The 24,241-nt window shown below is 44.4% G+C and overlaps 2 protein-coding genes across 2 annotated transcripts in view; one reads left to right on the top strand and one right to left on the bottom strand.

Moving 5' to 3' along the window:
- CTC1 (CST telomere replication complex component 1) overlaps window positions 1-23,600 on the bottom strand; it is a 40,401-nt gene extending 16,801 nt beyond the window's left edge. The window contains exons 1-11 of the mRNA XM_081894996.1: window positions 23,523-23,600; window positions 22,818-22,922; window positions 9,202-9,448; window positions 8,501-8,700; window positions 7,821-7,965; window positions 6,563-6,865; window positions 6,292-6,420; window positions 4,521-4,744; window positions 3,473-3,644; window positions 2,637-2,840; window positions 1,353-1,476 (exon numbers count right to left, since the gene is read on the bottom strand). Coding sequence (XP_081751122.1) covers window positions 1,353-1,476; window positions 2,637-2,840; window positions 3,473-3,644; window positions 4,521-4,744; window positions 6,292-6,420; window positions 6,563-6,865; window positions 7,821-7,965; window positions 8,501-8,700; window positions 9,202-9,448; window positions 22,818-22,922; window positions 23,523-23,575 — 1,906 coding nt within the window. The 5' untranslated portion in view covers window positions 23,576-23,600. The remainder of the gene's footprint in view (window positions 1-1,352; window positions 1,477-2,636; window positions 2,841-3,472; window positions 3,645-4,520; window positions 4,745-6,291; window positions 6,421-6,562; window positions 6,866-7,820; window positions 7,966-8,500; window positions 8,701-9,201; window positions 9,449-22,817; window positions 22,923-23,522) is intronic.
- Window positions 13,901-23,644, top strand: LOC309360217 (tumor necrosis factor receptor superfamily member 1A-like). Its single transcript, XM_081894868.1, has 7 exons — window positions 13,901-14,446; window positions 14,827-15,016; window positions 15,937-16,065; window positions 16,234-16,380; window positions 21,800-21,879; window positions 23,159-23,214; window positions 23,473-23,644. The coding sequence occupies exons 1-7, from the start codon at window positions 14,408-14,410 to the stop codon at window positions 23,498-23,500; spliced, it is 669 nt and encodes a 222-aa protein (XP_081750994.1). The 5' UTR covers window positions 13,901-14,407; the 3' UTR covers window positions 23,501-23,644.
- Window positions 23,645-24,241: the final 597 nt, after the last annotated feature.

A 24,241-nucleotide genomic window follows, 5' to 3' on the forward strand; every position in this document is an offset into this window, starting at 1 on the left:
CATTCCAGGGGCAGAGACTGAGAAATCTGGCTTAGCTTTGAGAATCCTCCTTTGAGTAGTCCGGACACCAGTGCATTTCCATCAGTAGTCACTTGAGACAAAGTTAGCAATCTGTTTATGAAGGTAAAATAGGGATGAGGGGGACTCCAATTATAGTGGTACCTCGGGTTAAGTACTTAATTCGGTCCGGAGGTCCGTTCTTAACCTGAAACTGTTCTTAACCTGAGGTACCACTTTAGCTAATATGACCTCCCGCTGCTGCTGTGCTGCGCAATTTCTGTTCTTATCCTGAAGCAAAGTTCTTAACCCGAGGTACTATTTCTGGGTTGGCGGAGTCTGTACCCTGAAGTGTATGTAACGTGAGGTGCCACTGTATGGGAAGGGGCAGGCAGGCTGGAGGGCAAGATAAAATAAGATCTTTCTCCAAGCCAGAGCCCTCAGCAGCATCAGAAATTTAGCAAGAATTGGAAAGCCCCTTTTCCCGCTGCCCCACAAACCACAGCAGCAGCCGGTTATACATTGCAGAGTTCTCCTGGCGACTCCCTTACAACTGAAAATATCAACTTGCAATCCAATATTTGGTGAGAGATGATACTCCCAAAACTACCAAGATTGTTTCAGGGTACTTAGCCGAGATCTTTAAAGCTAAATCAAAAGTTACCTGATTTATTCAATGGTGGTTATTTACTCTTTTATATACTGTATGTGTTTGGATTATCAATCTATTTGGATGACTTTGTATGATTTTATGATTTTACTGTTTTAACGTAGGCCAGTAAAGGCTAGTTACAAGTTACAATATGTTTGTCCCTAATGTTGCACAGGCTTTCTCCAGAGCTAAACCCCAAAGCAAGATTAAACCACAGATAATCAAGAGCCCTTTTAAAATTAAAGGCAACATGATTTCACCCCTTTCTGAAGTCCGAGGAATTGCAAATATTTGTTTCCGTGCTTCTTAATTAATACAAAGCTGGTTTTAAAAAAATGCATTTTCTTGACTTGGTTGGTGAAGATTGCATGGCTAAGAACAGGCTATTTGGTTTCCTTGTCAGGTGTCAGACCTTTTTATCGTGATGTGTAACAATCTATTTTGGCAATTTTGTTCAAACGTAAAAGCTGTCTTAGTATTGTATTTTGGAAATTTGTTTAGAATACTATACTATGTTCTTACTATGTGCTAATCTATCTTCCCAGGGTTTTTGTTTAAAGGTCCAATACAATGGTTTCTTTTGAAGAAAGCTATCCTCTTAAAATCAAAGCTGTGTCATAATTTTCAAAGTCCTAAGAGCCAGCATCATATTGTTGGTTTTTAAGAGCACTCAAATCACAGAATCGATATAGGATGGACACACCTACTAAAGACGTATCAGCAAATGGCCGGCCATCTCTGTGGAATATTATACAAGGGACTGCGCTGCTTCTGTCTTGTAACTTGAGGGAGCCACTGCTGGAAGAGTCCAGCCACCCAAGCAACACCTACCCACCCAAAAAAGAGAAAAGAAAAGGAAAAGGTGAAGAACACGGACGGGTCATAATGATTAAATGATGCTATTCCCACACATTTTCCAGGGATCTCTTTGTAATGAAAGAATAAGCATTTGTATAACACGATGGGAGTGTGCAAAGCACTTAAAATCGCAGGATTGCAGATTGCAGAGTTGGAAGGGACCCCTGAGGGTGTCACGCTTCAGGGAATTGGCTTCCTCCCCCATGGCTGTTAGTGAGCAGATCAAATAAAAGGGAATTATTACCAGTTAGTCTCTTTAATGAACACAGCAAAGGACAAAAGAAAGCATCTACCCAGAATGGCGGTGCTCCCAATTAAGGCTTACACCCCTTCCGTCTCTACTGATCTACGTCACTCCTACATCTTGTAATCTGAGCTTGTACCCTCTGCGCTTTCTGTTCTGAGTTTCTGAGCTCTTCTCAACCTTGGGGAGGGTGCTGGAGGAATGCTGTCCAACGACTGTAAATCTGTAAACCCCTCTTTTAGTAGTAGTAATAATAATAATAATAATAATAATAATAATAATAATAATAATAATTTATCATTTATACCCCGCCCATCTGGCTGGGCTTCCCCAGCCACTCTAGGCGGCTTTCAACAAAATATTAAAATACCATAATACATCAAACATTAAAGCTTCCCTAAACAGGGTTGCCTTCAGATGTCTTCTAAAAGTCTGGTAGTTGTTTATCTCCTTGACATCTGGTGGGAGGGCGTTCCACAGGGTGGGTGCCACCACCGAGAAGGCCCTCTGCCTGGTTCCCTGTAAATTGGCTTCTCGCAGTGAGGGAATCACCAGAAGGCCCTCGGCGCTGGACCTCAGTGTCTGGGTAGAATGATGGGGGTGGAGACGCTCCTTCCAGTGTTTCTTCTCCTAGCTGCTCCCCATCCAGTTATTCCCAACTTCCGCCATCTGAACTAAGCCCCTCTGCAAACCACTGTTCCAAATCTATATTGTCCTCCTGCTCCTGGGAAGATTCAGGAGCAGGAGCAGAGGGAGGGGATGGCTCCCACCATTTCTCCTCAGTGCAGCCTTCCTCAGCACGGCCCCTGACAGAGGGTCATCCAGTTCAACCCCCAGCAAGTTCAGGAACGTTGCTGCTTTTAGGAAGCTGAATTTAGCACTTACCATCCGAGGCTGAAAGCTCTCAGCAGAGAAACTGGAGTAGGACCAGGCCAATCTGCGATTCAGCTCCTCGGCGATTACGTTGCAGAGCTCGGGGGCTGAGTTCAGTTGTTGCAGGGGACTGAGGCTTTCCCAGCCCTTCTTCTCAACCATGGTAGACAGCAGAGAGAAAGGCGGAATCTGACATGGCGGCTCCAAAATCTGATACTAGGAAAGGATTGAGAGCGTCAAATTATCCTCTATCTCCAGGAAGAGACGGAAGCACTCGGGGCTACAATCAGGAGTAAGAAAAGGTAAAGGACCCCTGGACGGTTAAGTCCAGTCAAAGGTGACTATGGGGTTGTGGCGCTCATCTCGCTTTCAGGCCAAGGGAGCTGGCATTTGTCCACTGACAGCTTTCCGGATCATGTGGCCAGCAGGACTAAACCGCTTCTTGTGCAACGGGACACCGTGACAGAAACCAGAGTGCACAGAAACACTGTTTACCTTCCCGCCAGAGTGGTACCTATTTATCTACTTGCACTGGTGTGCTTTCAAACTGCTAGGTTGGCAGGAGCTGGGACAGAGCAACGGAAACTCGCTCCGTTGCGGGGATTCGAACCGCTAACCTTCCGATGGGTTTAGACATCCTCTCAACATTACTAGCAAGTCCTCCATTCATGGAGCTAAAGGTAAAGGACCCCTGGGCAGTTAAGTCCAGAAGAATTTGACTATGGGGTGTGATGCTCACTCTGTCACGGGGATTCGAACCACCGACCTTCCGATTGGCAAGCCCAAGAGGCCCAGTGGTTTAGATCTCAGCACCACCCGCGTCCCTGCACAGTCAGAAGTAGAGTTACCTGCTGCAGGGGGCAGTGGTGCTCTTCCGCCAGAATCTCTTGATGGATGTTTCTCTCTTCTTTTCCGAGGGGCATCAGTACATTCAGAATGGGAACAATAAACTTCTCTGCTGCCGCCTGGGCTTGGTGGCTAAGGCAGTGCAAGGACTGCTGGTGCGGAAGGATGCAAAACCTAGGAGGAATTATGGATGCATCAGCGCCTGCCAGGTTCAAGCAACCCTCAAATAAAAACCCCAGGAAGGGGGAAAATGCAAACAACAGGCAGAGGTAGTAGGAAGGAAGCACAGAACAAGCCGAGACAACAGTAAGGGAAAAGGATATGGGATGTGAATGTACACATCCAAGAAGAGGTCGGTCTAAGATATTCCCACACAATGGGACATTTTATACCTTCTGTGATCGAAGTCCTTTGTTACCCTCCCACTTTGGTCTCAAGTTCTTCATTACTATGTTATTAACTGCCATCTTCTACAGCATGTAAAATCACCAGGGGTTGGGTCAGAGTTTTAATCTGTTATAAGCTTTTAAGACAGTGAGAGGCAAATACAACTTATTTTTAAACTGATCTAATTTGGTCCAGAATAATACATGGAATTGAAAAGGAACAGGGCAGCTCTGAAATGTATCAGGCTGCTTCCCAAAGCTGCAGATGTAAATCAAATCTTGTGGACTGTGCACACCTCTCTCTCTCTCTCTCTCTCTCTCTCACACACACACACACACACACACAATATTTTACAGGAAGAAAATGAAGGAGTCTGTTCATCACCCAAATGCCTACATCTAGGTTTTTTACAGCACAAATACTGGCATCAATGGGATTTTGTTCTGCTTATTGTGCTAATGCTCTGGGTCCACAAGGCATAAAAGGCCAAGAATTATTTGCTGTTTAATGCCTACCATTCTGGAAATTTTCTCCACACCTGACACACCGTGAATGTATATAAACAGTTGCTTTGCCCCTGTTTCCCAGTGAGGTAGTTCAAAAAAGGTTCTTGCTGTGATCGCTGCGTCTTGCCTGGTGGGGACCCACCTACACTTCACTCACCTCTGCTCAAAGGTCTCTAGCAAGCTGACCAGCCAGATGTAGAGCGGCAGGCTCAAATTGAAACGCAAAAGCAGGTGAATATAAAAATTCCCAAATAAGGCTACAGGCTGGTATAACGTGCTGCACGGCGAAAAGCTCTTCAGCCCAACGACGCTGCGCAGGCAAGCTCCAAGGACGGAAGGCGAGGCAGCCAAGGGCTTCTGCACAAGGTGCACATCTTGGAGCTGTAAGACAAGGGGACAGATCAGCATCAAGGAAACAGTGAGTTCTGAAAGCTACACTGGTACCTCGGGTTAAGTACTTAATTTGTTCTTAACCTGAAACTGTTCTTAACCTGAAGCACCACTTTAGCTAATGGGGCCTCCCACTGCACGATTTCTGTTCTCATCCTGAAGCAAAGTTCTTAACCTGAAGCACTATTTCTGGGTTAGCGGAGTCTGTAACCTGAAGCGTCTGTAACCCGAGGTACCACTGTACTGCAGTTTCCCTAAAAAAGACCAAATGATTTCACCCAATATCCCACCAGTCAAACATTACAGTGGTACCTCAGGTTACATACGCTTCAGGTTACATACACTTCAGGTTACAGACTCCGCTAACCCAGAAATAGTACCTCGGGTTAAGAACTTTGCTTCAGGATGAGAACAAGAACCGGGCAGCGGCAGCAGGAGGCCCCATTAGCTAAAGTGGTGCTTCAGGTTAAGAACGGTTTCAGGTTAAGTATGGACCTCCAGAACGAATTAAGTACTTAACCCGAGGTACCACTGTATACACGAAAAAGGAACAAAAGAGAAAAAAAGAAGAAAAGAAAAAAGAAGAAGAAAAAATAAAGAGAAAAGAAGAAGAAAAGTTGGAAGAATTTCTTCCTAATTTATTCTACAAATATCTCAATATGAAAATAATAATAAAATTTCATTGACTTCCATCGCTTACACTGCACTTCCTCCCTGCCCCTTTGGCTCGTGTGAGCCCCAGCAGCATAGGGGCTTGCTTCCCACCCCCAGCTGAGTTCAACAAGGCCCTGGTCCCTTCCCAGCTCATGTGAGCTAGAGCAGCATGGGGGCTTGCACAGCAGGGTTGAGCGATGTGTCTCAGCTGCTTTTTCCTTCTCTAAGGTTGGGAGGAAGAAGCAGCTGAGATACATGCCAGAGTCAGACATTGCGATATATCAGCATATCGTAGTATTTAGCTGCGATATATTTATGTTGAAAACCAGATATCACCCAACCCTTGTTGTTTAGTCATTTAGTCGTGTCTGACTCTTCGTGACCCCCTGGACCAGAGCACGCCAGGCCCTCCTGTCTTCCACTGCCTTCCACAGTTTGGTCAAACTCATGCTGGTCGCTTCGAGAACACTGTCCCACCATCTTGTCCTCTGTCGTCCCCTTCTCCTTGTGCCCTCCATCTTTCCCAACATCAGGGTCTTTTCCAGGAAGTCTTCTTTTCTCATGAGGTGGCCAAAGTCTTGGAGCCCCAGCTTCAGGATCTGTCCTTCCAGTGAGCACTCTGGACTGATTTCCTTCAGAATGGAGAGGTTGGATCTTCTTGCAGTCTATGGGACTCTCAAGAGTCTCCTCCGGCACCATAATTCAAAAGCATCAATTCTTCGGCGATCAGCCTTCTTTGTGGTCCAGCTCTCACTTCCATACATCACTACTGAGAAAACCATAGCTTTAACTATACGGACCTTTGTTGTCAAGGTGATGTCTCTAGGTGATGTCACCCAACCCTACTTCTTCTTAAAGCGCCAACTCTAGGACCTTAGTCTCACCTCTACACCTGCTCCTGGTCGGAGCCCACGGCCATAATTCAACATCGGCTGATAAGCAAGGCACAGAGTGAACTTGTTGTCCAGTTCATAGAGCCCAGCTTGGGCATTTAGCACCTGGGTGATAGTGCCCTGGAAAAGGAACAGAGAAAGGAAACATTACTAACGATGTGCCCTGTTCTGGAGAAATCCAAAGACACCTTCTTGAATCCCAAGGTAGAGGAACCAATTTCAGGGTGAGGTTCTCTCTGTGCAGGAGATACTGCTTGCTTACTGCATAGGAGATCATCTGGGACTTCCGAGCTGGAACCACGGTCTTTGCTTCCTCCTCCAACTCCAACGAGCTGCTAAGCTGCTCACAGGCCTTGGTGGAAACAGACACAGTTGGACTTCCTTCTGAAGTACTGTCCAAAGATTGCTCCTTCACTCGTTCCGTACAGTAAGGTAGAAGGTGTGAGGAGGAGCTGGTGATGAATACCCTTAATCCAGAAGCTTTAAGGCAAGCTGTTTTAAGAGCAGTGAGGACATAGCGATGCCCAAGCTGTAGCACGTGATGCCAAACCAACTGGGAAGATGTCTAGGACAGAAAAACCAGAAGGTGAGTCATAATTCAGCACACTCTCAAGAAATATATTCTTCCAACAAGAGCCTTATCCACCAGCCTCAAAACACGGCAGTTACACAGCACCTCTAAGATGACTGCACCAGTGTTAGAAACTGAGGTATGGAAGCCAGGAGCTAAATGGCACCTTAAACCTAGGTTATAGGTGCAACAACAAAATGTCTAGGTGCACTTTTTTATAACAAGACTACAAAGCTGAAAATGAATCAGCTGCAGCTAAAATATTATGTTCACTTTTCACATGGTCTAGTCCTTCCCCTGCCAACCCCCTTAATATTCTTAAGAAGGCCTCTTCTCCAGTCTTGAGAGCGTAGCTGGAAGTGGGGAGGCAAAAAAAGGTCCTCCTTTCCTTCTATTCTGCAGCTTTAATCTGAAATCTTTGGCACAGTGCTGTGCCCAGAGCTCAGAAACTGCTCGCACTAATGAATTTCATTGTCACAAAATGCGCCTGGAACAATGGGAGATTTGAACCCTGGACTGTGCTACCTAGTACAGTCGTACCTTGGAAGTCAAATGGAATCCATTCCAGAAGTCTGTTCGGCTTCCAAAATGTTCGGAAACCAAAGCACGGCTTCTGATTGGCTGCAGGAAGCTCCTGCAGCCAATCGGAAGCTGTGGAAGCCCCGTTGGACCTTTGGCTTCCAAAAATAGTTCACAAACTGGAACAGTCACTTCCAGGTTTGCAACATTTGGGAGCCAAACCATTTGAGAACTAAACTGTTCGAAAACCAGGGTACGACTGTAACTTTACATCGTGAATGTGACCTTCTACGTAATGAATATATCGCAATATGAACTCTTAGTGTAGAGGCAATATTTTGAAACGTAGAAAAGAAATATAGCTCTGACTCAGCTTGGCTGAGCTACTTTACAGTACAGATGTAACAGTGAATTTTCTGGGACAGGTTACCTGCACAAATACCGGGATACACGTAGCTGAACTAAAGCACTTCAGGAAGATGAAAAAGAAGGTATTTTGGTGGATGTAGAAAATAGTGCTCAGCCTACACAGTTCACCTGCCACATTCAGCTTTGCGATCTCCTTATATTGTGGCCTAAAAAAAAAGGAGATCATACCAAAGTGGGTCTACCTATATAAACAGAAAACTGCAACAGCAGCAACAAATCTGGCTAGACCACCCTTCTCTAGGTTACGTTCTGCCAAAGGCAGGAAAATAATTTACGTTACAAGCTTGAATGGCTTGTCTTTACTTAAGCCAAGCAATTCACCACTCCAACAGAAGCTTGTGGAACATCATATTTCTGTGCAGTCATACCTCGGAAGTCAAATGGAATCCATTCCGGAAGTCTGTTCGACTTCCAAAACATTTGGAAACCAAAGCGCGGCTTCTGATCAGCTGCAGGAAACTCCGTCGGACATTCAGCTTTCAAAAATAGGTCGCAAACCGGAACAGTCACTTCCAGGTTTGCGGCATTCGGGAGCCAAAACGTCCAAGTACCAAGGCGTTTGGGATCCAAGTTACGACTGTATTCATTTTCTCAGACAGCTTGCTCTCTTGGTGGAAGACAACAACCGGTCTAACAATCATGGCTGCTGAAAGTATTTGGCAGGCAACACTGAACCTTTACCTGGCATTGAGCAGCTGTGCAGCTTGTCTCGGGTAGAAAACAGGGAGGATATCAAGAGTTTTCTCTGGACCAGGCATCACTTGGATTGGGTCTTGCATGATCTCCAAATACCCAGCTGTGCTCTTGCCTGCTGTGGGGATATATATCCAGCTGGGAAACAGCAACAGACACCCTAGCCACTCAAGCTTAAAACGCAGGAGCTGAACCGAAGAGAGAAAGAGACTCTATTAGGAACACATTTTCTATGAAATTGGTACTTTGAATAGGTAAAGGTAAAGGACCCCTGGATGGTTAAGTCCAGTCAAAGGCGACTATGGGGTTGCGGCGCTCATTTCACTTTCAGGCTGAGGGAGCCGGCGTTTGTCCACAGACAACTTTCTGGGTCATGTGGCCGGCATGACTAAACCGCTTCTGGCGCAATGGGACACCGCGACAAAAGCCAAAGCGCACAGAAACGGCGTTTACCTTTCCGCCGCAGCAGTACCTATTTATCTACTTGCACTGGTGTGCTTTCAAACTGCTAGGTTGGCAGGAGTTGGGGCAGTGCAACGGGAGCTCACCCCGTCGTGGGGATTTGAACCGCCGACCTTCAGATCGGCAAGCCCAAAAGGCTCAGTGGCTTCGACCCCAGCGCCACCCGCATCTCTGTTTGTTAGAAACAGTGTTAGAAGGCAAAAGAGAAGGCAGTCCTCAAGCCGTACCGTGCAGGGCAACTCGCCAGTGTTGTCTCGCACATACAAACTGCTATCCACCAACTTCTCTTTCTCCCCAAGTCTTTCATCCGTCAAGTAGCCCACGAGTATCAAGTGTGTCCGCTGCAACCTTCTCTGGTTAGGCAAGACGCCTTCACCTTGGCGAACCCATTCCCTGAATTCATCGGAGCTCCAGGTTAGATGACTGCAGCAAGGCACCCGCTGTTGAGACTGGAGGTCAGAGACAGAAATAAGGCTGGAAGGGAAATAATGATTGGTTTAGGAAACAAAATTTTGATTTTCCACCTAGAATTCCGCGAGATGTCTAGACGTAAGAATCAATATCCATCCATTAAAAAATACATACATAAAAAAATAGTTGGCTCAGCTAGGGGGTGGGGTGGGGGGAATCAGCCAAAAGAATAGGTCTCAATACTTTTTAAGCTGCCTCATTGTGCTCATTCCATTTTCATTTCACCTTTAATATGTATACCGCCTTTCTATATTACTAAACACAAGGCAGTTTACAACAACAAAATATACAACAAAGTGCACACACCTTAGAATAATCTGATGAAATACAAAATCATAATAAAAACATAACTTTAAAATAAGCAAAGTAACATTCAATAATGTATTAGAATTTAATAATACACAACAAAATTAACTCTTGAAATACCAGCATATAATAATTAAACAGAAACTTATTAAAAATTACAATGATTACTAAAATACCCTTCAGAAAACTGATTTCAAAATTTCACAAGAGGACACAAAGCTAGTGAACAATATGTGAAATATACCTTTTACCATCTTATATTTGTGCACCTGGCTCTTCCTGCCTAAGTGCACAACCAGACATTTGTGATCTTTCGGAGATTCCTGCATCGCAGGGGGTTCAGCTACATGACCTGGAGGTCCCTTTGTTGTAAACAAAGATTGCCCTTTTCCCTTATGGGGTATCCAAAAGCCCATATAGCCCATATAGAGTTCCTCCTCTCTCCTGCGGATGAGGGGAGCACCCTGTTGCAACAGATCAATAAAGATCAAGCTTACCAGCTGCTTTGCTTCTCAATATTCTCTGGTTGGCCTCTGTTATTCTCTCCTACCAATAGGGAACCTATGTTGTTGTTTAGTCGTGTCCGACTCTTCGTGACCCCCTGGACCAGAGCATGCCAGGCCCTCCTGTCTTCCACTGCCTCCCGCAGTTTGGTCAAACTCATGCTGGTCTCTTCGAGAACACTGTCCCACCATCTCGTCCTCTGCCGTCCCCTTCTCCTTGTGCCCTCCATCTTTCCCAACATCAGGGTCTTTCCCAGGGCGTCTTCTCTTCTCATGAGGTGGCCAAAGTCTTGGAGCCTCAGCTTCAGGATCTGTCCTTCCAGTGAGCACTCTGGGCTGATTTCCTTCAGAATGGAGAGGTTTGATCTTCCTGCAGTCCATGGGACTCTCCAGAGTCTCCTCCAGCACCAGAATTCAAAAGCATCAATTCTTTGGCGATCAGCCTTCTTGATGGTCCAGCTCTCACTTCCATACATCACTACTGGGAAAACCAGAGCTTTAACTATACAGACTTTTGTTGGCAAGGTGATGTCTCTGCTTTTTAAGATGCTGTCTAGGTTTGTCATTGCTTTTCTCCCAAGAAAACCATATATATCTAACACACACACACACACATATATATATACACACATATATATACATATATACACACACATACATATATATACACAGGTGCATGGGGAATGTTGGAGCTGGAATATATATATATATGTGTGTGTGTGTGTGTGTACGGTATATGTATGTGTGTGTGTATATATATATATATATATATATATATATATATATTCATATATTCATATATATATATGTTTGTGTGTGTGTATGTGTGTGTGTATATATATATACACACACACACACACACATATATTCCAGCTCCGACCTTCCCCCTGCACCTGGCTCCCTCACCTGTAGCCCTGCAATTGCAAGAGGTCCTTTTGGCTCCCGCCGCGCATCAGGCAGCGCAGCGCGGCGCCCGCCGCCTCCTCGTCGCCCCCGCTGATTCCCCGCAGCGCCTGCAGCCACTGCCGCTCCAGGGCCGGGAGGGAGGCTCCGGGCAGCCCCCGGCCCGCTTCCCCGCCCGGCGGCTCCATGGCTCCAAGGCGCGCAAAAGCTCTCTCCGGAAGAGGAGGGGAGAGCCGGGCGCGCCGCCAGAAGCGCAGGCAGCAGCCTCTCGCGCCACTTCCTGGTTCTTCCCCCGAGGAGGGAGCTGCACGTGGAAAGCCAGGCAGAAATGCAAACGGTGCAATTTTGGCAACGCAATTGGGATCCACTTCCCAGTTCTCTTCCCCCACCAAAGAGAGACAAGCAGAGAAGAGGCGAGGCGTTTCCTCCGTGAGAAAGCGGAGACTAGTTTTTCCAGCTTCCCTGTGCTAGCATGTTGTTGTTGTCACGTCTGCCTCTTCGCGACCCCCTGGACCAGAGCACGCCAGGCCCTCCTGTCTTCCACTGCCTCCCTCATGCTGGTCGCTTCGAGAACATACCATATAGCAATATATTCAACACAAAAAACAGCTACAATTTGTTGTTGACAAAGGACAGCTGCACATACAAAGGGCCCCATTACCTTCAGTAGCTTAGGGCCTCATCAGACCTAAATCCAGCCCTGGTTGCAGGTTCAATCCCCATACGGGACAGGTGCATATTCCTGCCTTGCAGGGGGTTGGACTAGATGATCCTCGGGTCCCTTCCAACTCTGTTGTTGTTGTTTAGTCCTTTAGTCCTGTCTGCCTCTTCGTGACCCCCTGAACCAGAACATGCCAGGCCCTCCTGTCTTCCACTGCCTCCCTCATGCTGGTCGCTTAGAGAACACTATCCCACCATCTCGTCCTCTGTCACCCCCTTCTCCTTGGGCCCTCCATCTTTCCCAGCATCAGGGTCTTTTCCAGGGAGTCTTCTCTTCTCATGAGGTGGCCAAAGTATTGGAGCCTCAGCTTCAGAATCTGTCCTTCCCGTGATCACTCAGGGCAGATTTCCTTAAGGATGGAGAGGTTTGATCTTCTTGCAGTCCATGGGACTCTCAAGAGTCTCCTCCAGCACCAGAATTCAAAAGCATCCATTCTTGGGCGATCAGCCTTCTTGATGGTCCAGCTCTCACTTCCACACATCACTACTGGGAAAACCAGAGCTTTTACTATACGGACCTTTGTTGGCAAGGTGATGTCTCTGCTTTTTAAGAAGCAGGCATCTTTTAATTTCGTGGCTGCTGTCACCATCTGCAGTGATCACGGAGCCCAAGAAAGTAAAACCTCTCACTGCCTCCATTTCTTTCCCTTCTATTTGCCAGGAGGTGATGAGCCCAGTGGCCAGGATCTTCGTTTTTTTATGTTGATCATAGTCTATGCTTTTATTATTGTTGTTGTTACTACTACTATAATTACTTTCCCCCTTTTTATTTTAAAATAATTTTTATTGGTTTTACAAAATAAATCTCACATTTACCACATTTGAATTTTAAAATCAAACGAGATTCTTCCGAATCTTATGATTTCCCCCCTACCCTCCGGGGGTCCTTTGTATATTTAAATCAAATGCATATTATTATTCCTCCACATTATGGCCCTCTAAAGTATCCAAAGTTTTTGTGACATTGCAGGAGTTACTAAAAGCCTGCCAAAGAACTCACGTGATTACAGTGATCTTTTAAGTACAGTCTGTATTTTGTCCCATTCCCTATTGAAGTTTTGATCTTCCTGATTTCGATTTTCCCTGTCCGTCTTGCCGTCTCTGCATGCTCTAACAGTTTCATCTGCCAGTTCGCTTTTGTTGGCATTTCCTCTTTCCATCGCTGGACACTACTGTAATTACTAGACTGCCTTTTGCCTGAGGATCACGAGGCGGTTGACTATAAAAACACAAAAATGCGTAATACACAAGTTGCATCTTTCTGGACTTTTGCTCGACAAAAGTAGCTTTCACCATTCCTACACTTGCCAAGCCGGGAACATTTGGTGGTGTACTAGGACTATGTCATGAAGTAGATATGGGAAGAGAGGCAGGAAGAACAGAATTTAAGAATGGCGTGCTGAATTTATGGAGGAGGTGGGGAGAGTCAGAAGGAACTTTTGCCAGTACAGTGGTACCTCGGGTTAAGTACTTAATTCATTCCAGAGGTCCGTTCTTAACCTGAAACTGTACTTAACCTGAAGCACCACTTTGGCTAATGGGGCCTCCTGCTGCCGCTGTGCCGCCAGAGCACAATTTCTGTTCTCATCCTGAAGAAAAGTTCTTAACCCAAGGTAAGATTTCTGGGTTAGCAGAGTCTGTAACCTGAAGCGTCTGTAACATGAAGCGTATGTAACCCGAGGTACCACTGTATCCCATGTGTGCAGATCAATGCAGAAAGTAGCCATACAATTTTTTTAATGTACTCTCCTAACTTGGTTGTGGCCAAGGAGGGGGCAGTTGCCCCCACTAAATCAAGAAAATAAATAAAAAATACTTACTGTAACTAAAAGTAGAAATTGTAGAAAGATTTTGAGAGATTTTTCTGAGAACGTTGGGGTTAAAAGAAACAGTGGAACCTTGGTTTTCAAATGTAATCCGTTCTGGAACACTGTTCAGCTGTTGAAACATTTGAAAACAGACGCAATGGGTGGTCGACAAAATCCATTGAGAAAATTGAAAAACATGCAGCCGTTCGACTTCTGAGGCACGTTCAAAAATGGAAGCAGGTTTTTGGCACTTGAAAACCAAAACCTTTGGCTTCTGAGACACTTGAAAACTGTGGTTCCACTGTAATTTAAAACAAGTGTTGTTGAGATATTTCATTCCAAATCTGCTAGACGGAGCCACACAGAGGGTGTTGATAGGTGGGCCTCCTGCCCCCCCATAAATCCAGCTACCTGCCCCCCACCCAATATAAATCCTGCCTGTGCCCATGTCCACTTGTGGAGTTTCTGGGTTCACCGCCTTCTTCATATGACGAAGCGGAATCCTTTCAAGGCACTGTGGAGGTGGGAAAAGGCTAACTGTGTCCTGTGGGTGGGAATTCAAGTCTCCACCCTTTCCATCATATTTTTTTGGCTTCCTGTGTTATAAATAACTTCGTTTACCAGACAAGCAAATTTCACTCTCTTCGCCTGGGGAGGTCCTGCAAGAGGTGACAGAGTGAGGGTCCTGCCTGCAGGTATAAGGGACAAGTTGGCCAAAAACTATGGCTCTGTTGGAGCTGCTCCCAGTTTTAGTGGCGATGGTAAGTGAGAAACCTGAAGGAAACTGGTCATCGAGAATGGGAGAAAAGAGCTAAGTCCAGTGCTTTTTTTCCTTTAAAAAATGTTTAGAGGTACTCTCATTTTGACTCAAGAAAATCACCATTTTATAGTTCAAATCGGGAAAAATAAATACAGTAAATGGACAAAAGTACAAAGATTCACAAAATGTTTAGGGGTATGCGTACCCCTGCGTACACCCAGAAAAAAAGCACTGGCTAAGTCAGCATTTTTTGTGTGAACAGAACGGCTCTGTAAACGTTCACCTTCTGGCTTGTGTGGTGGATTCCCAAAACTGAGCCATTCTTGATGAAAAGTAGTTTGCCTCTATATGCTGGGTTTTTTTTTTTTTTCCCCTTTGCAGATCAACTTGAACCTCGTTCAGACAGACACAGGGGAACCACTCATCCCTGATGCTAAACCTATCCCTGCATCAGTTGTGGATAAGGATGCCCTCATCCACTTAAGTGGGATACAAAAGAGGGAGCTGGAATGCTCCGAAGGATACTATCGTCACCCGGATGAAACCCACTGCTGCCTTAAATGCCCCAGAGGTATGACAGAATGTAAAACAGAGTAATAACTGTTAGTGGTGATTTCCTGTTTCCGTGTACCCCCTGATTCTTAGAAATGTAAACAATCCAGTTTTGGGAAAACATACTCCTCTGGAGTACAGTCGCACCTCGGAAGTCAAATGGAATCCGTTCCGGAAGTCTGTTCGACTTCCAAAATCTTCGGAAACCAAAGCGTGGCTTCCTGCAGCCAGTCAGAAGCCATGGAAGCCCCATCGGACATTTGGCTTCCAAAAATAGTTCGCAAACCAGAACAAACCTTCAAAAACTAAGCTGTTTGAAAATCAAGGTAGGACTGTATATGAAAATATGGGTTACACTTGTAATGAATGAGTTATTGCAGCTGATGGGAACTGCTGGAGGAGACAGAAAGAGGATAGTCTTTTTTCTTGCAACATATGTGCCCTTTTATCCTATCTCAGCAGAAAAGTAAATAGATCTTAGCTAAAGACTAGATCCCCTTCATGGAGTACTGCCTTGTCATGGTGAAGGGACTTTAATAACTAAGAGAAGCCATGCAGGGCCACCCAAGATGGACAGGTCATAGTGGAGAGTTTTGACCAAACGTGATCCACCTGGAGCAGGAACCAGCAAGCCACTCCAGTATCCCTGCCAAGAAAACTCCATGGGCTCTAGTCCATGGGGTCACGAAGAGTTGGACACGACTAAACGACTAAACAACAACAAAGACTAGATAAATATAAAACTCCATATATAATTAGGCTTCGTCCATGCTTTCCCTTGGGTTGTCAAATGTTTTGGAAGTCGAACTGTCTTCCAGAACTGATTACAATCGACAACCGAGGTTGACTGTACGGAAACTTTCATTCTATGCTCAGTCTTGCATTTCTTGTCTCACTAAATGACTTTTTCCTACTTCCTCTTGGATAATTCTTTTGCAGGAACGTACATTGCACAACACTGTTTAAACACGGAGGAGACATCTAAGTGCTCAGTATGCCCTGAGGGTTCCTTCATGCCTGAAGATCATTTCTCTGAAAGGTGTCTTGGATGCCTTCAGTGCCGTCGAAGTAAGTCTTTTCTCTGTGTGTGTTCATGCCTGCGTTTCGGACAGGAGTAAGCAGCAGTAAAAGGCCCTTCATTTGGAATGTTGCATGTGTATCGACTGTAGATTATGTGTTTCTTGAGCACTAATGGCCCCTGTAGAATTAACCAACTCTTCCTCTCGTTCCTCTTAGCCTTTGGACAAATAGAAGTCTCCAAATGTACCAGTGAGCACGACACAGTTTGCGGTTGCTGCAGTGATCAATATCAAAGTAGCCGCAGTCTTGACTTTATGTGCAAGAGCTGCAGTGACTGTCCCGATGGAAGAATCCAGCAACCTTGTGAGTGCAATTAGGACAGAATCAATGAGTTTGAAATGTTACTACCTCCCACAAATTAATTCATTCATACTAGGAACAGGCTCTCTCACCCCTACAGCAAATGCAAAGCATTTTTCTTTGTTGCAAGGTGTGTGTGCCAGCAAAATTGAATTCCTTCAACTCTCCTTGTCCTATGATAGTGATTCTCCTTATTTTTAACCCTTCCTCTCCTCTCCAGCTTTATGTATTTCTTTTAACGTGATATGTCCTTAAGCCCAGCACCCTTAAGGCAGTATTAAATTTGAATGCTGGGGATGCATTTATATAGTGCCCAAGCTTCTCAGAGTACAAACAAAAAGACAGTGGTGGTCGGTGATATTTTGAGGTGGTAGGGCTGCAGTTTTTAACCTCACCGGGAAAGTGTGCTATTGCAGAGTACCGTTGCCTCCTTACTGAAACACATCAATTATTTTCTGTACATCTGTGGACAGGGGAAGTGCTAGGGATGAAAATTAAAGTTGCTACCAACTCTGGGCCTGACCAAGGGGGAACCGTCGCTGAGTTCCCAACAATCCTTCCCCATGCATTGAGGCTTCAGCAGAAGACGTCTGTTTTAGTCGGAACACCCCTGATAACCCACAGAGAGAGAGACAGATATCCAATATGGGTTTTCATTTTGCTTAGCTGAAAACAAACAAGTAAGCATTCACACCCTTTCACAGCAAAAGCTCATGGACTTAACAAACTCGGAAGCAAAGTAAGGGAGTCCCCACTGGTGAAGGAGCAGATTCAAGGAATGGTGCTGAGCTCCACTTGTATGCCTTCTTACGTCACTTCTAATGACTATTAATCTCTCTTATTATAACTATCAACTTAATGGGTTACTCTTTAAAAGGCAAAAACACCCTGAAGACATTAAAATAACCTCTATACCTTAAAATCTAACCTATTAACTCTCTTAAGAGTCTTCTTAAGCAGATAATGTTCTCTTAAACATGCTATGTCCTTGTTCTGAACCCACACCAAAGATTCCTCCAGCACTTATTCTGACTACAGGATGTACTCTTAGCTTGGTACAGAAAACGGACACCTAGAAACTTACACAATGCCCCCTTAATGCCACACATGGAGAGCAGCACATTGTCTACCCCTGGCCTAGCATTTTGAGTTCCCTTGCTGACATTTAATTCAAGCTTCTCAAACTTTATGTATGAACGATGAAGACTCTAACAAATAAGTGAAACATCCTGAACCAGAGTATATAAAGTGTAGGTTTAATCATCATAAACATTCCTTTATTCCTACACAATCCTAGTGCTAATATAGTACTAGTGCTTATGTTTAATTTTTAAATGGTATTTAAAGTTCCAGCTACCATGTAAGATATTCCAAGTATGGCTTTCAGACAAGACTGACTTCATATCTCTCACTTAGAACCCTGCCACATGACATACACTTTTGAACTCAATAACACCTGCTCATCCAATGCCAAAGAAACTAAACCAACACACAGAAACTTTTAAAATGTGAGGAACAAGCACTTCTAAATGCATGCACTTTTCTTCCCCAAAGAAATCAATGTTCATTATCTGAAACACTTGTTCTCTCAATTGAAAGAACAAAATATTTCAGCCAATAAGGCAAGAGTAATTGTTTCATTTGAGCAATGGCACATAAGAGCATAGCAGAAAAACATATTTGCAATTCAAGGTTTTCCCACTGGTTTTCAGGGGTTGGGGGGCTGCTCTTTAGTGCTCAGTTGGAGCAAATGACAGTTGGGTTTGCCGTTTGCCACGAATTGCTGTTTGTTCTGATTTAAAGCTAAATATTGAGTTTTCCCTGGGAAAGGAGCAGGGCAAGGGGGAAACGCTCGGACCTGTGCTTTCTATTTTTTTGATAATAATTTTTATTAGCTTTCTATTATATAAGCTGGTATTTGTACGATTGGTATTAGTAATTGTATTGTAGCCTTATGAGGCTACAATATTAGCCTCATTAGAACAATGCCAGATTATAATACTGAAGGAAGGTGAGGACAGGTGACCTCACCTAGGCCCGAAGTCACCCCCCCCCCCCACCAAAGCAGGCTCAAAGCTTCTCAGAGCTTTTCAAAATCATTTTTCTCAGCAGCTAAAGGGCATTAGCTAAGCATCAGAAACATTCCGCTTGCTGTAACTAAAAAGATTGCAACAAAGGTAGGGAACACAGTCCATTGTTTCTCAGCCCTTTCTGATGCCTTCTGGCCTTGCTAAAGAACCACATTGCAACTTCCTTTCTGTCCGGGAACCATGCCAGAACAAGAGATTGAAACATATCTGAACACTCTGAAACCCCTTTCCTGGGAAGAGTCCAATAGTCCCAAGACAGCTTTCTGTTCATGCTCAGAGGGACTCCTGAGGGAGGAGAAAGGAGGAGGGAACTGGAAAGGGGTCTATATGCTTGTGCACATGACTGTGAATTTCGTGCATGCTTTTTGTGACTTATCACACTTGCTCCTTCTACCAGTTCATGGATGGTAGAAATAAAAGCCTTTTCTCCGAAACTATTCCTTGAGTGTCTGTTGACTCCCACTTCCCTTTCCCAGGCGCAATATTTTTCCCACCCGAGGGCAAAGCCTCAGAAGGCTACAATACAATTACTAATACCAATCGTACAAATACCAGCTTATATAATTTAGGTGGCCCCCTCTCATGCTGGAATTGATGGTTCTTCAATCTTATTCATTTCAGTTACATTCTGGTCAAAGTAACAACCCCTTAAAGAACAATTGCAATGCAGTATGGTTAACGTCTATTCATGTTGACACATTAAATGATTTATAAAACTGCAAGTGAGGCACTCAAAACTAATCCTTATTCTTCATGTGTGACAATTATTCTGTCTGTGATGTTTCTTCATGTCCTTGTAAAATGTTAGGTCTAACCTGTGCTTTCTAAGCGTGGGGCAAGCAAAATGGGAACCAGCCCAAGGGGTCAGTCAGTGAGATATCCAGACAGACTTGGATCCACAACTTTTCATTATAGAAATTCACTGACAAATGCAAAATAAGCAGGGCAATTAAAAGCATGCTATCCAGCCATAATTGGGAACGAAACTGATATATTTGTCTCAACCCCTACACTGCACATTTGACAATGGACAGAATTTATCTAACCAGCCCCATCAGTGGAAGTCCTGTGCAAGGATTTCTGCCTGAGGGGTTGGGGGGGATGCCCAGAACAGCGCTGGGGGCAGAAAGAAAGGGGGATTGTTTCGTCTGGCAAATTGGAATTTTTGCACAGACTGAACAATTGGAAGAGCATGGCATCGAATTCTACCCAACAGCTCTCCGTTCCCCTCTCTGCAAAGAAATTCAGTGCAAGCTGTTACCTCCCTTCCCAGGACACTCAGACTTATTTCAACAGCACAGTCCAATGAAAAGCACAAGCCTTTGTTTTGTGGAGTTTGTGCTTTGCAAAAAGTTTTACCTTTGCAGTTCAGCTGTGCTGTCCCCCCCCCCCATACGAGCTCCGCACTCCCCAATTCCTCCCTTCAGTTAAGCCATTTAGTAACAAGAGAGGAATGTTTAAGTGTGCCGTGTCATAATTCATAATTCATGAATTTCGTTTCTGTCAGTTGTGTAAGAGCTGAAGGCGTAAGAGTTCCCATCAGTGGAAAATATTGCACGATTTCACTGCCATCTTCAAACTGCTTCTTTTTTTCTACTTCCCTTCCTCCGAAGTATCTATATCCTCTTCCACCTCGTTGCTCGTTTAATTTTTTGTTTTTAAAGAAGTTTATTATTATTATGCCTGCTTATGTATGCATGTATTCACCTATCCACAAATGGTCCAAGTCTGCCTTTTCTTTGTATTCCTATCTGAGCATTGTTGTTGTGGAGTAGTTCCCTTCCATTTTATTTTAAGAGCGTCCCCTTTCTCTATATACTGTAATTGGTCATTGTCCTCCATCTGACTAGAACAGGAGTGGCCAACATGGCCCTCCAGAAGTTGCTGGACTAGAAATCCCATCATCCCCAACCATAGACTTACCATATTTCAAAAGGTACACCCTAAAAGTTGTTTTAGGAAGGCCCCAAATTGTTGAGCTTTTTTATTAAGAACGCTCAAAAGTTGTTGAGCAATTTCCAATTGACTTCTCTAAGATCCGGGATAAAGCAGAGTTTAAAAAACACACCTGGGGAGCACCACATTTTGTTCCCCTGGGCTAGAATTTTTAGCTCCCTGCTGCATCTCATTGTGTTTTTTTGGGGGTGGTATTTTCAGGGACGCAATACCTTTATTTCTTCCAAGCAAGCTCCAAAATATTTAGTTGTGGTATATATATAATTTTATCTGGGGAGATTTAAGGAGGGCTTAACAGTAATCAAATTAGCTATTTTGTCTAAAAAGTTTTGATTTAGAAAGCCTAATAAATTGAAGCAAAAATGATATCAGGAGCTAGTAATTATTCTGCAGTTCCATAATCTTACTTTAATATTAGGAACGCAACAAATTGTCCATTATAAGATTATGAGCAAACAGATGAGCCAAAACATGACATGAGGCATTTTTAACAAATTCCAAAATCCAAAGTTGAAAGAAGCTAAAATCTTCATTCAGCTGTAATTAAAAAAAAAACTTTCAGTATAGATTGAACATTAGAAAATATTAATTTTCAATTATATGCAAGCATAAGTCTATGCATGTTTACTCAGAGGTAACCCCTACTTTACTCAATGGAGTTCACTTTCAAGTACACATGCATAGAATTGCAGTCTTAATTTATCTTGCTTTTTAAATGCAAAATGACGCATATTTCCTCTTTGATATGTAACTATTTGGTGCTTGTTTTCAATGATTGAAATGGTTGAACAGTTCCCTCCTGTGTCACTGTCGGAAAGATTCCTTTTCTTCTAACCATGCTGCTAATTCACCCATTCTCTTTTCGCCCTGCAGAGGGCACAGTTGAATGTGTTGACACAGGAGATCTGTGATCAGGACCTCCTGCAATTTGTTCCTAATGTAACAACAACACTGGCCCTCATTCAGATCAGGAGCATAGTGCTGGGAAAAGATGCTGGCTCCTTCTCATGCCCTCTGATTCTTCTTCTCCAGAGCTGTTTTCATGATTAAAATCCCATCTCTGAAGCTATTGTTTTCCCCAAGAGGAAAAAATACACAGGTATTGTCTGAGAACCTGTTATGTCTCCGCCTGTAAATTGGCCCCACAGTTATCAACGGGAAAACCACTGCATATGGGAAGTGTGGATCAGATTTTGGCACCCTTCTGCTGTTGCTGAATTGCCTTTAAAGCCACAAGTGATCCTTAAGGTGGAATTTCTGCATCACATCTAACTTGTCCCCAGATAATAAACACCGCTTAGGTGCTACTGTGTTTGAGTGAGATCCAAATCACTGAAATAAAATATCTCCTTCTCTCACTTACCTTTTCTTTCTAGGTACGAAATTCAGTGACACAGTATGTGAGAGTGCCTCCATGGATTTTTTCTCCCAAAAACAAATGCTACCCATGCAGCAGGTGGGCGAAACCTTGTTATCTGTCTTACCTGCATAAAAGGGGGGAGTACATCTTTGTAGAAAAACAGTATCCTAAGGGTTTAGCCCAGGGTCAGCAAACGTTTTCAGCAGGGGGCCGGTCCACTGTCCCTCAGACCTTGTGGGGGGCCGGACTATATTTTTTTTTTGGGTGGGGGAAAGGAACCAATTCCTATGCCCCACAAATAACCCAGAGATGCATTTTAAATAAAAACATACATTCTACTCATGTAAAAACACACCGATTCCCAGACCGTCTGCGGGCTGGATTTAGAAGGCGATTGGGCCGGATCCAGCCCTCGGGCCTTAGTTTGCCTACCCATGGTTTAGCCCTTACTAAGAGCTTATCTCAGTAGTGGTTTTCCCAGTAGTGGTGTATGGAAGTGAGAGCTGGACTCTTGAGAGTCCCATGGACTGCAAGAAGATCAAACTTCTCCATTCTGAAGGAAATCAGCCCTGAGTGCTCACTGGAAGGACAGATCCTGAAGCTGAGACTCCAGTACTTTGGCCACCTCCTGAGAAGAGAAGACTCCCTGGAAAAGACCCTGATGTTGGGAAAGATGGAGGGCGCAATTAGAAGGGGACGACAGAGGACGAGATGGTTGGACAGTGTTCTCGAAGCTACCAGCATGAGTTTGACCAAACTGCAGGAGGTGGTGGAAGACAGAAGTGCCTGGTGTGCTCTGGTCCATGGGGTCACGAAGAGTCGGACACGACTAAACGACTAAACAACAACAAGATCTTATCCACACTTCCTCTTGTCCTGCTGCCCCCCCAAACTGTTTTTAGCACTCAATTGGACAAATCTTTAATCCCTTGGGGGGGGGGAAGGCGGATATAAACAAAATAAAACTATACGAATAATACTTCAGATGATGATAGGATTCTTAATGCCATGTTCATAAAACAATAGTATTAAATGTCTGGCTGGCACTTGGACAGCTTTTGAGAGCCTTTGTAGGGGAGAATCGCCGAACAGTTGCAAAAGCTTCAACATCTTTTCCTCCTGCCTGCCAGTCTTCCATGCTTCGTAAAAGGAGCAAATATAGAAGCCAAATTAGGTAGCTTTACCCAAGGCAGAACTTTGTTAAACCAACCAAAATGTCACAAAATAGTATGCAAGATCCTGACTTCCCCAAAAGACTCCTTTCTCTGAGTAGAGATTCAAGGGGGCAATGAAATAGGAGGAACTATAAAGGAGCTATAAAGCAGTATTTATTTCCTGTGCAACTAAGGCCTCCTTTTTCCTGTTTCATTTGCAGTCAGCCAGATTGCCAGACAGACTGCGACATCGGGCTCAGAAACGAAAATTCTTCAAGTGAGTTCTCAAATAATAGGGTGGGGAACCTCAGGCATGGGGGGTACAGACCTCCAGGTCTCTCTTATTTGCCCTTGACTTGCTTCTCTCATATCCAGAGCAGGAGATGATTGGGGGGGTAAAGCCCAGAATATCATTACATTTTCTTTTTAGTGGAAAGTGGAGAATCAGTAGCCAATAGGAAAATTCCCCATTGCAGGAACTGGTTTACTGGACAGTGTTATTCACCATCAATTATTTTTGAATGTTTCCCCACAGATTCCCTTATCGGCCTCTTAGTAAATAGGAACTGAGGAAAGGCTGTATACCTGGAGCTATGGATCTCTGCAATGGAGAAGAGTTTTCGCCCCATTTCTGGCATTGCTGGAACCAGCTGTAAAACATTCCATTTTAAAAATATAAATATTTAAAATAAAACATTTCACCTTCACATTTCTGTTGTTTTCTCCCTGATCTAGTTTTGGCCCCTGTACAACCAGATTCCTTGATGGAAGAGTACTAGCAGCAGCAAGCTGCTCCCTGCCATTAATAAGTCTCCCTGCTTTATCCATTTTTACTTCACTGTTTTCTGGAATAGAGTAAAAACAGGGTTGCTGCCATCAGCGTAGCCAGGATTTTTGTTAGGGGAGGCAAAACAATGTTGGGAGGGAAAGGACTTTTTGGGGGAGCAGAACTGACGTGATTGGTCAGTTGGCTGAGTATTTCTATTGTTTTACTTGATCTGGTGGGGGGGGGGACAGCTGTTCCCCTTGGCTATGCCCATGGTTGCTGCAGGAGCGGCCTGGGTCAGCAATGGCAGAAACGCAGAACTACAAAGACACACACAGGCATACCAGAGAAATGCAGTCCACATGGTGCTGCAGGATAGCAGGATCTGGGACAGACAGAAACAAAGAACTTCCCAGTGCGCTCAAGACGTTTCTTGGTGCTGGTGATCAAACAAACTCAAGTTATGCAAAAACAATAGCAGCAGAGATGCAACCATTTTTTGTTACAGTACTCACCAGCAGGGAGTACGGATGTATAT

Source organism: Podarcis melisellensis (assembly GCF_964234715.1).
Source record: "Podarcis melisellensis genome assembly, chromosome: 17".
NCBI classification, from domain to species: Eukaryota; Metazoa; Chordata; class Lepidosauria; order Squamata; family Lacertidae; genus Podarcis; species Podarcis melisellensis.

Coding starts and splice junctions, on each gene's coding strand:
- LOC309360217 (XM_081894868.1), top strand. CDS start 14,408: ATGGCTCTGTTGGAGCTGCTCCCAGTTTTAGTGGCGATG. Junction 16,381..21,799: donor TGGAAGAATCCAGCAACCTT/GTGAGTGCAATT, acceptor TTTTCTTTCTAG/GTACGAAATTCAGTGACACA. Junction 23,215..23,472: donor CAGAAACGAAAATTCTTCAA/GTGAGTTCTCAA, acceptor GTTTCCCCACAG/ATTCCCTTATCGGCCTCTTA.